Below are 12,057 nucleotides of genomic sequence, written 5' to 3'. Positions count from 1 at the left end.
TAAGTGTGTAGTGTATCATATTTCAAAGTAACTTCAACGCATTGAGCTTCACATTCCTTTTCAGGGACGACTTCCATTGGTTTTGTATTAGAAAATCCCATGCACTTTCGCATTCTGCCCTATTGGTGGCAGTGTTGGATTTTTGATCCTATGAAGCTGAAATGATTTAATTCGAAGTAGGGGCCTGGAAACGAGTTTATTGTTTGATCAGTTGCCGTTCTAACAATTGAACAATATACAATAGTATTTCCAAGTCAAAGCACTTCGATTTTTCAGACTCTGATTGTGTACGTGCAAGTTATCTGAACCCTCAAGCTCCAGAACGAGACGGAGAACACAAAGGCCTGCGCGAAGGTAGCATTAGCGCAGACTGGAGGTAAACAATTATTACTTTCGACGCTTGAACCTTTTAAGTGGCGACGTGACTTTAGATTTGGCTATTTTATATATTTGTCTATATTCCCCTACCTGGCATGCTTACATCTTACAATATTTAGGTAGCAAGCTATATGCGGGCCTGCTCTGAAAATTAGATGACTAACTAGCACATTTCAGCTGACATTCAAAACAATATCTTACAAGCAGGTTAGCATTATATAAGTCAAATTTAGCTACCTATATATTGGAACTTGTTTGTTAGAAGCCTGTTAATTACTTTGAGTCCTTATGTCTTGCCTTGAACATGGATATCTGGGCAAAGAACATCCAATATAGCATAATCAACGACAAACATGTTTATATTCATCACATGCTTAACGTTAGTGTTATATAGATGTCACCCAGACACACAGTACAGTTCACCACCATTTTATTCTCTGCAGTGAACCTGGAGTATCAGTTCAGCTCAGGCACCTTGGCAGAATGTACCCAATGTATCCAGAGAGGCACAGTCACCAGAGGGAGTATGGAGAACCAGAGATATGCAGTCAGAGGAGGGAGTATGAAGAACCAGAGAGATGCAGTCAGAGGAGGGAGTATGAAGAACCAGAGAGATGTAGTCAGAGGAGGGAGTATGAAGAACCAGAGAGATGCAGTCAGAGGAGGGAGTATGAAGAACCAGAGAGATGCAGTCAGAGGAGGGAGTATGAAGAACCAGAGAGATGTAGTCAGAGGAGGGAGTATGAAGAACCAGAGAGATGCAGTCAGAGGAGGGAGTATGAAGAACCAGAGAGATGTAGTCAGAGGAGGGAGTATGAAGAACCAGAGAGATGCAGTCAGAGGAGGGAGTATGAAGAACCAGAGACATGCAGTCAGTGGATGGTGTATGAAGAACCAGAGACATGCAGTCAGTGGAGGGTGTATGAAGAACCAGAGACATGCAGTCAGAGGAGGGAGTATGGAGAACCGAGCTCAGGGCAATGGGATGATGACCTTGAGACGAGAGACAACGGCCAGGCTATGGCCAGAGAGCCCTACAGTGAATACTCCAGCATGAGGAGGACTAGAGAAGGTTGGGAGGAGTATGGTACTTCCTCTGATATGAGCTACATCATGGACCCATCTTCTGGAGACTGGAGCGAGGACTCATTGAGGGGTAGCGGTGCTCCCTTCTCCCCAGACACAGATGGTGACGTTGATGGAGATCCTGTGGAGCTCAGTGTGGAGGACCGGGAGCTCCTTCGTAAGAGGATGGAGCTGGAGATCATAGAGGAACAGATTGCCCGCAAAAAAGCTGCTCTTGCTATGGAATTGGTTGGACCTGAATCAAAGGCCATTCGTAAACAGAAGACGAAGGACAAGGACCTTGAGATGTTAACAGAAAATGTTTCCAATAAGGATGTTACTCTTAAAGAGAGGGTGAATAGCATTTTGAGAAAGCGGGCATGGACCAATGAATGTCGCTCAAAGGTATGTGCTTGTTACATCTGTATTGATGAATAGATTTATTTCCTGATGATTGATGCACTGTTCTGTTCCATTACATAGACTGAGAGGCAGTAGAATAACCCCCAAGTGAAGATCTACAATCAGTTACCCATAAACCTGTCCCATTAACTATTTACAGGTAAAAATACTAAACTGACCTTAGATCAGTATTCAGGGACAACGTAGGCTTGATCAGCATCATACATCATAATTCTTTGTGTGTCCCTTTCAGGATATTTGTCTTACATCACAAACTCAACAGTACAACTTCACCACATATACATAAATACAATAGGGATGTGCATCTTTCCCTTTCAAGACGATTCGATATGTATCTAGATTAGAGGTCGACCGATTAATCGGAATGACCGATTTAATTAGGGCCGATTTCAAGTTTTCATAACAATCGGTGAACCGCATTTTTGGACACCGATTATGACCGATTACATTGCACTCCACGAGGAGACTGCATGGCAGGCTGACTACCTGTTATGCGAGTGCAGCAAGGAGCCAAGGTAAGTTGCTAGCTAGTATTAAATATATCTTATAAAAAACAATCAATCTTAACATAATCACTAGTTAACTACACATGGTTGATGATATTACTAGTTTATCTAGCTTGTCCTGCGTTGAATTTAATCGATGCGTTGCCTGTTAATTTATCATTGAATCACAGCCTACTTCGCCAAACGGGTGATTTAACAAGAGCATTCGCAAAAAAAGCACTGTCGTTGCACCAATGTGTACCTAACCATAAACATCAATGCCTTTCTTAAAATCAATACACAAGTATATATTTTTAAACCTGCATATTTAGTTAATATTGCCTGCTAACATGAATTTCTTTTAACTAGGGAAATTGTGTCACTTCTCTTGCGTTCTGTGCAACAGAGTCAGGGTATATGCAGCAGTTTGGGCCACCTGGCTCGTTGCGAAATGTGTGAATACTTTCTTCCTAACAAAGACAGCCAACTTCGCCAAACGGGCGATAATTTAACAAAACCGCATTTGCGAAAAAAGCACAATCGTTGCACGAATGTACCTAACCATAAACATCAATGCCTTTCTTAAAATCAATACACAGATGTATATTTTATTAAACCTGCATATTTAGTTAAAAGAAATCCAGGGTAGCACGCAATATTAAACTAGGGAAATTGTGTCACTTCTCTTGCGTTCATTGCACGCAGAGTCAGGGTATATGCAACAGTTTGGGCCGCCTGGCTCGTTGTGAACTAATTTGCCAGAATTTTACGTAATTATGACATAACATTGAAGGTTGTGCAATGTAACAGGAATATTTATACTTATGGATGCCACCCGTTAGATAAAATATGGAACGGTTCCGTATTTCACTGAAAGAATAAACGTTTTGTTTTCGAAATGATAGTTTCCGGATTTGACCATATTAATGACCAAAGGCTCGTGTTATTATGTGTTATGTTATAATTAAGTATATGATTTGATATTTGATAGAGCAGTCTGACTGAGCGGTGGTAGGCAGCAGCAGACTCGTAAGCATTCATTCAAATAGCACTTTCGTGCGTTTGCCAGCAGCTCTTCGCTGTGCTTCAAGCATTGAGCTGTTTATGACTTCACGCCTATCAACTCCCGAGCTAGTTAGCGGGGTGCGCGCTAATAGCGTTTCAATCGGTGACGTCACTCGCTCTGAGACCTTGAAGTAGTTGTTCCCCTTGCTCTGCAAGGGCTGCGGCTTTTGTGGAGCGATGGGTAACGATGCTTTGAGGGTAGCTGTTGTCGATGTGTTCCTGGTTCAAGTCCAGGTAGGGGTGAGGAGAGGGACAGAAGCTATACTGTTACACTGGCAATACTGAAGTGCCTATAAGAACATCCAATAGTCAAAGGTATATGAAATACAAATGGTATAGAGAGAAATAGTCCTATAATAACTACAACCTAAATCTTCTTACCTGGGAATATTGAAGACTCATGTTAAAAGGAACCACCAGCTTTCATATGTTCTCATGTTCTGAGCAAGGAACTTAAACGTTAGCTTTTTTACATGGCGCATATTGCATTTTTACTTTCTTCTCCAACACTTTGTTTTTGCATTATTTAAACCAAATTGAACATGTTTGATTATTTATTTGAGGCTAAATTGATTGTATTGATGTATTATATTAAGTTACACTAAAAGTGTTCATTCAGTATTGTTGTAATTGTCATTATTACAAATAAATAAATACATGTAAAAAAAATTGTCCGATTAATCGGTAGCAGTTTTTTTTGGTCCTCCAGTAATCGGTATCGGCGGCGAAAAATCATAATCGGTCGACCTCTAATCTAGATACATGGGCTCTGATACGATACGGTTTAGTTTGAAACGATTCGGTTTGATTAGAGATTAATAGATTTGTTTTGATACATTCACATTTGTTGCATAAACACATACATTTTCCATTCTGAATTCAAATATGCTTCTGATTTAGCTCATAAGCTGGGCCTCTCTGAGCTGGAGCTGTGTGTGTGTAAATTATATACGGTGCCTTCGGAAAGTATTCAGACCCCAAATTTTGTTACATTAGTCTGATTCTAAAATTGATTAAATCAATTTTCTCCTCATCAATCTACACACAATACCCCAAGAGGACAAAGCAAAAACAGGTTTAGGCATTTTTGCTAATTTATCATTAAAAAAAACTGAAATCACATTTACATAAGTATTCAGACCCTTTACTCAGTACTTTGTTGAAGCACCTTTGGCTGCGATTACAGCCTCAAGTCTTCTTGGGTCTGACTCTACAAGCTTGGCACACCTGTATTTGGGGAGTTTCTCCCATTCTTCTCTGCAGATCCTCTCAAGCTCTGTCAGGTTGGATGGGAAGCATTGCTGCACAGCTATTTTCATGTCTCTCCAGAGATGTTCAAGTCCGGGCTCTGACTGGGCCACACAAGGACATTCAAAGACTTGTCCCGAAGAAACTCCTGCGTTGTCTTGGCTGTGTGTTTAGGGTTGTTGTTCTGTTGGAAGGTGAACCTTTGTCCCAGTCTGAGGTCCTGAGCGCTCTGGAGCAGGTTTTCATCAAGGCTCTCTCTGTACTTTGCGCCAGTCATCTTTTTCCCTCGATCCTGACTAGTCTCCCAGTCCCTGCCACTGAAAAACATCCCCACAGCATGATGCTGCCACCGTCATGCTTCACCATAGGGATGGTGCCAGGTTTCCTCCAGACGTGACGCTTGGCATTCAGACCAAAAAGTTCAATCTTCATTTCATCAAACCAGAGAATCTTGTTTCTTTAGGTGCCTTTTGGCAAACTCCAAGTGGGCTGTCATGTACCTTTTACTGAGGAGTGGCTTCCGTCTGGCCACTCTGCCACAAAAGCCTGATTAGTGGAAGTTTCTCCCATCTCCACAGAGACTCTAGAGGTCTGTCAGAGTGACCATCGTGGTCACCTCCCTGACCAAGGCCCTTCTCCCACGATTGCTCAGTCTGGCCTCGCGGCCAACTCTAGGAAACGTCTTGGTGGTTGCAAACTTCTATTTAAGAATGATGGACGGCACTGTATTCCTGGGGACCTTCAGTGCTGCAAAAATGTTTTGTTACCCTTCCACAGATCTGTCTCGTTGCTCTACAGACAATTCCTTCAACATCATGGTTTGGTTTTTGCTGTGACATGCACTGTCAACTGTGGGACAGTTGTGTGCCTTTCCAAATCATGTCCATTCTGTTGAATTTACCACAGCTGGACTCCAAGTTGTTGAAACATCTCAAGGATGATCAATGGAAACAGGATACACCTGAGCTCAATTTTGAGTCTCATAGCAAAGCGTCTGAATACTTATGTAAATAAGGTATTTCAGATTTGTATGCGGTATTGTGTGTGTAGATTGCTGAGGATTATATATTTTTTGCCAATTTTGGAATAAGGCTGTAACGTAACAAAATTTGGAGAATGTCAAGGGGTCTGAATACTTTCCGAAGGCACTGTATGTCTATGGTGTGTGCACTATATAGGCACCTGATCTGGCTGTAAGGGAGACTAGGCATCCACCACCCCCATGGCAGATTATGGGGGACAATGTTTTATGGTTCCGAAATCAGCATAATCCACTAACTTGTCATTTTTGCAGATTAAGTGTTAGAGCTAGTAATGTATCAATAGTTATCATTTACAAATGATCTATGACATAGCCAATGAATATATAGCACAACTTTGTATTTCACCCCCATCTCAAAATTGAATGGTTTCAAAATCAAATGTTTTTCTTTTTGGTCAGAATAGTTTGTTTAATTCTCTGATACTGGTGGTACTGGTACATTCAATATTTTCCTCAATTTACTCCAGGAGGCTGCCAACCAGCAGGTCCCTCCCAAGCTTGTTCTCTATCCGCCCAAAGTGGTCAAAAGCTTTGTGGAGAGGATGAACGAATCCATCCTGCACAAAGACAGCATAATGAAGGGCAACCTTACCCTGGACGTCCATGAAGAGGAGCATCCTCTGAAACTCAAAGTGGAGGCTTTATTGGAGCAGCGACGCAATCCCACGGTGAATAAGGAGGTATGTACTATGTAGCATATCTGGGATCAATTGTGTTTTGAGTCCCCTCACTCTTAAGGAAGCGGACCAGCATACACATTTAAAATGTATATAGCTGTTGCAGTGGATGGTTATTTGTTGATGTTTCCTCATGTTTGGTCCCTTATCCCATTGTTCAGGACAAAGCAGCCAAGGGCTTCCAGTACTTCCTCAATGTCCTCAACAAAGGGGTGGACATCGACAGGCTCTCAAAGATTGTCAACAATTTCAAGGATTTACCCTCTATGGGAGAGGAGCTGCCACAAGGTCAGCCGCCTCCACTTGATGGCCAGCCCGAGACCACCTCTAAGAGTCAGAGGAAGGTGCCCTCTCGCAAAAGGCGCTCCCGGTTTGATGAGCTCCCGCCAAGTTGGTTCAATATACTCTCGGGTCAGCCCACACTACTCGGGGTTCAGCCCAATCCGCTTGGGGATCTGTTGCGTGAAGTGGTCCCAGCAGGTTGCGTTCTGCCACAGGACCGCAGTCTCTTACAAAGTGGAGGAAGAGAGATTGGGCAACATAGCCTTAGCTTGGGCTTCATCCAGGCTATGGATGGCCCAAAAAACAAAAAGCCCAAATCTACACAGGTGGAGGAGAAGATGAAAGGGAGGTATATGTCCAAGTCTCCACCTGTTGAGGAGAAGAGGAAAGGGAGGCATAAGTCCAAGTCTCCACCTGTTGAGGAGAAGAGGAAAGGGAGGCATAAGTCCAAGTCTCCACCTGTTGAGGAGAAGAGGAAAGGGAGGCATAAGTCCAAGTCTCCACCTGTTGAGGAGAAGAGGAAAGGGAGGCATAAGTCCAAGTCTCCACCTGTTGAGGAGAAGAGGAAAGAGAGGCATAAGTCCATGTCTCCACAGCTGGAGGAGAAAAGGAAAATGAGGCCTGAGGATGAGGATGAGCAGAAGTACGGACTGATCCAGAGCCTGCTGCAGCCTATTGGGATGGATCTGGGGGTGGAGGAGTTGGGCCAACTGAACGACAGGATCCAGGAGAGGCTGTATGGGAAGAAGAGAGACCTGGAGAAGAAGGGGGGCAAGAAAGAAAGCGTGTGGGGGGTTGAGAAAGAGGAGAGCAAGAAGGACAAAGAGGAGAGCAAGAAGGACAAAGAGGAGAGCAAGAAGGACAAAGAGGAGAGCAAGAAGGACAAAGAGGTGAGCGAGAAGGACAAAGAGGTGAGCGAGAAGGACAAAGAGGTGAGCGAGAAGGACAAAGAGGTGAGCGAGAAGGACAAAGAGGAGAGCGAGAAGGACAAAGAGGAGAGCGAGAAGGACAAAGAGGAGAGCGAGAAAGACAAACAGAAGGAGGAAGAGGAGAGCGAGAAAGATAAGGAGGAAGAGGAGAGCGAGAAAGATGAGGAGGAAGAGGAGAGCGAGAAAGATAAACAGAAGGAGGAAGAGGAGAGCGAGAAAGATAAACAGAAGGAGAAAGAGGAGAGCGAGAAAGGGAAAGATAAAGAGGAGAGAGCATGCTCAAGTAAATGTCACAGTATTTCCTTGTTATCAGATAGCTCCAACTCCAGCCCCCCTTGCCATCGGTGGACGACAGAATACAAACGCTCTAGCACCAGAGACCAGGACAGAGAGAGAGACGGCGGCAGATCTGAGAAAAACAGAGAGAGATACAAGGGCAGATCTAAGAGAGACAGAGACAGACGCTCTAGCACCAGAGACCAGGACAGAGAGAGAGACAGGGGCAGATCTGAGAGAGACAGAGACAGACGCTCTAGCACCAGAGACCAGGACAGAGAGAGAGACAGGGGCAGATCTAAGAGAGACAGAGACAGACGCTCTAGCACCAGAGACCAGGACAGAGAGAGAGACGGGGGCAGATCTGAGAGAGACAGACGCTCTAGCACCAGAGACCAGGACAGAGAGAGAGACGGGGGCAGATCTAAGAGAGACAGAGACAGACGCTCTAGCACCAGAGACCAGGACAGAGACAGAGACTGGGGCAGATCTGAGAGATACGGGGGCAGATCTGAGAGAGACAGAGACAGACGCTCTAGCGCCAGAGACCAGGACCGAGAGAGAGACGGGGGCAGATCTGAGCGAAACCGAGAGAGAGACAGACACTCTAGTACCAGAGAGCTGGATAGATATAGATGGTGGGAGACAGAAAGGAAAATATGCCCTAGTACTAGAGACGGGGACAGAGAGTGGGACAGGAGCAGATCTGAGAGAGACAGAAACATACTATCTAGTACCAGAGACGGATCAGAGAAAGATGGTGATGGAGACAGATCTGAGAGAGACAAGGACAGAGAGAGATGGTGGGAGCGAGACAAAGACTGGGAAGGGGACAAGGAAAGCTTCCTGGGGCTTTACCCGTACTCCAACGATCCTACACACCCTCATGCATCTTTGATGGCAACCGACTCAGTGCAGTACTCTCAGTACATGGCATACCACAGCAGCCAATACGCCAGCGCCTTCCCTCCAGGGTGTGGCTTTCCCCCTGGTACCGTGTTCCCTGGTACCGTGCCCCCTGGTACCATGCCCCCTGGTACAGTGCCCCTGCCCCACTGTACCAGTGCCCCTGGTACAGTGCCCCCGTGCCCCCTGGTACAGTGCCCCCCCTATCCACTGTACCCCAACTGCCCACCTTATTACTATAATGGCACTTCAGAAACGTTTTTCCAGGCATACACACAGGCCACTGGAAACCCCCAGTTCACAAACATGGATGTACAAGTGCAGGACCCAGACCCATCCCTGAACATCCCTGAACAGGACATAGAGACTGTGTGGCCCAGACTTGTCCATCCCAGCATAAACCAAGACTCAAAGCCTGCCAGACTAAACCAGTTGAGTATAAAAATGCAACTAAAGAGGCAACGCTATAGGATTAATTTGAGGAATCGCAATAATCTACAAGAATTGAGACAGCTTAAAGAAACTCCTCGGGTGGCTGCCAAGGAGCCCCCCTCTGAGCCAGGTACAAAGAAAGTGCCAGAAGGAGATGCAGTCATAGAAGGTGAGAGACGGCATTTAGTGGTCCCTCCGGTGGCTACAAATGATTCTGGGGCACCCTCTAGAACAGGATTCCCAAATAGAAAATGGAGAAAAGGGAAAACACTGGAAGAAAAAGGATGTATATTCAACCAAGGTTTATCCATGAGAAACAGAGCCTATATGACAAAGTGGAAACTGCGTTTGGCAGAAGCAGTTGCAAAAGGCCTTGAGGTCCCCTCTGAACCAGAGCCCAAGACGGAGCCAGAAGCGGAGGACAAATCATTGACAGAATGGCAGAGACTGTTTGCAGACTCTGTGGCGAATGTGGCTGCAACGGACCTATTTGCCCTCTCTGAACCAGAGGCTGAGAAAAAGCCTGACTGGGAGATCGAGCAGAAAAAGACAGACGAAGAGATGAAGGAGAAATTAAAGAAAAAGGTTTGTGACATTTAGAGTTCGAGACTACATTTGCTCTAAAGAATCAAAGTACTGTCTTTGCTATGAAGGTACTTCACTAACTTGTGATGTCCTCTATTGGCTATGAAGAATGCATGTCTGCGTCTATTCTAAATGTTAATACATTTCATCCCCAGACAGTGGCAGAAACACCAAAACCTTGATATATGTCCCTCTTGATTTTCTACTAATTAAATAGTGATGATTTAATATATCAATATGACAAAGCCTTTTTAAAGACAATAATTCAGTTGTTTTTTCCCAGCTTGGCGAGTTCAACCTGAAGATGAAGCAGAAATCAACGCATTTAAAAGAAGCCCAACAGAAGCCCCAACATAACCTGAAAGGGCGGCTGTTGTAGGTAAAACAGCTTGAAATACAACATCTGTTTCATGTCAATGAATGTGTGTTCATATCACACCTTAAAAAGTAAGATGTCACTAATAATACCTAGAGAATATTTTATTTGTGACACTTACGCAATGACATCATTCATCTCAAGTCTTCTTCTTTTCTGCTGATCTTCACAGTGCGTCATGAGCTCATCTCCCCTTCGAACCTGCTGCTGACCCATCCAGACCCTGTGGACATCCGTTGGCTAACATTCTCTTTATCTAATATACACTAACCGGACAGTTTATTAGGTACACACCGGGTCGGATCCTCCTTTTCCTCCAGAACAGCCAGAATTTTTCGGGGCATTCTACAAGTTGTCTGAAACGTTCCACAGGGATGCTGGTTCATGCTGATGTGATGGCATCACGCAGTTGCTGCAGATTGAACGGCAATACATTCATGCTGCGAACAGCCCATTCCATCTCATCCCAAAGATGCTGTACTGGGTTGAGGTCTGAGGACTGAGCAGGCCACTCAAGTAAACTGAACTTTCTGTCATGCTCCAGGCGATGTTTTTCCACTCCTTGATTGTCCATTGTTGATGATCATGTTCCCACTGGAGCCGCTGCTTCTTGTTTTTAGCTGATAGGAGTGGAACCCGGTGTGGTTGTCTGCAGCAATAGCCAATCCCCGACAAGGATCGACAAGTTGTGCGTTCTGAGATGCTGTTCGGCACACCACTGTTGTACTGCGTCATTATTTGTCTGTTTGTGGCCCGCCTGTTGGCTTGCACGATTCTTGCCATTCTCTTTTGACCTCTCATCAACGAGTTGTTTTCGCCAACAGGACTGCCGCAGAATGGATGTTTTTTTGTTTGTCGCACCATTCACGGTAAACTCTAGACACTGTTGTGCCTGAAAAGCCCAGGAAGGTGGCCATTTCTGAGAACAGGAGTGTCTGGCACCGACGATCATAACATGCTTAAAGTCACTTACGTCAGTTGTTTTGTCCATTCTAACGTTCAATGGAACAGTAACTGAATGCCTCAATCCCTGTCTCCCTGCTTTATATAGCAAGTCACGGCCACGTGACTCACTGTCTGTAAGAGCGATCCATTTTCGTAAATGGGGTGGTGTACCAAATAAACTGGCCGATGAGTGAGTTGTTTTTGGGAGTGTCTGTACTTTACTTTACTATTTATATTTTTGACAACTTTTACTTTTACTTCGTCACATTCATAAAGAAAATAATGTATTTTTACTCAATACAATTTCCCTGACACCAAAAAGTACTCATTACATTTTGAATACCTAGCAGGACAGGAAATGGTCCAATTCACACACTTATCAAGAGAACATCCCTGGTCATCTCTACGGCCTCTGATCTGGCGGCCTGAGTATTGGAGTGTGTCCCTGGCTATCCGTAAATTAAGAAAACATCCCGGTTTGCTTCATAAAAGGAATTTGAAATTATTTTTACTTTTGATACTTAAGTATATTTTAGCAATTACATTTACTTTTGATACTTAGGTATATTTAAAACCAAATACTTTTTACTTAAGTAGTATTTTACTGGGTGACTTTTACTTGAGTCATTTTCTATTAAGCTATCTTTACTTTTGCTCAAGTGTGACAATTGGGTAGTTTTTCCACCACTGATTGCATTCTACCACCTGGAATGTCATTGCATTCTACCACCAGAATATTTCTAGATTTGTACACTGAACAAAAACATAAATGCAACTTGAAGTGCTGAAGAAAAAAAAATCCAGGAAATGTTCCATATGCACACATTTGTTTACATCCTTGTTAGTGAGCTTTTCTCCTTTGCCAAGATAATCCATCCACCTGACAGTTGTCATAAAGAAGCTGATTAAACAGCATGATCATTACACAGGTGCACCTTGTGCA

At 44.1% G+C, this 12,057-nt stretch overlaps 1 protein-coding gene across 3 annotated transcripts; it reads left to right on the top strand.

Annotated features, from left to right (window-relative positions):
• Nucleotides 1-127: 127 nt before the first annotated feature.
• LOC106588043 (trichohyalin) lies at nucleotides 128-11,308 on the top strand. 3 transcript variants are annotated; one of them, XR_006761562.1, is made up of 6 exons: nucleotides 128-376; nucleotides 822-1,848; nucleotides 6,174-6,386; nucleotides 6,545-9,793; nucleotides 10,077-10,240; nucleotides 10,342-11,308. XR_006761562.1 is itself a non-coding variant. In XM_045706416.1 (6 exons), exons 2-6 carry the CDS (start codon nucleotides 862-864, stop codon nucleotides 10,349-10,351), a joined length of 4,551 nt encoding a protein of 1,516 aa, XP_045562372.1. In that variant the 5' UTR covers nucleotides 128-376; nucleotides 822-861; the 3' UTR covers nucleotides 10,352-11,308. The 3 variants fall into 3 exon arrangements, 2 of the variants coding, with proteins under 2 accessions (XP_045562372.1, XP_045562374.1); XM_045706416.1 differs by having other exon boundaries at nucleotides 10,077-10,168; XM_045706418.1 differs by having other exon boundaries at nucleotides 10,077-10,172.
• The last annotated feature ends 749 nt before the right edge of the window (nucleotides 11,309-12,057 follow it).

This window comes from Salmo salar, chromosome ssa02 (assembly GCF_905237065.1).
Source record: "Salmo salar chromosome ssa02, Ssal_v3.1, whole genome shotgun sequence".
Taxonomy (NCBI): domain Eukaryota; kingdom Metazoa; phylum Chordata; class Actinopteri; order Salmoniformes; family Salmonidae; genus Salmo; species Salmo salar.
The sequence above is the reverse complement of the archived record's forward strand: the minus strand, read 5'-3'. Positions and strand labels throughout refer to the sequence as shown.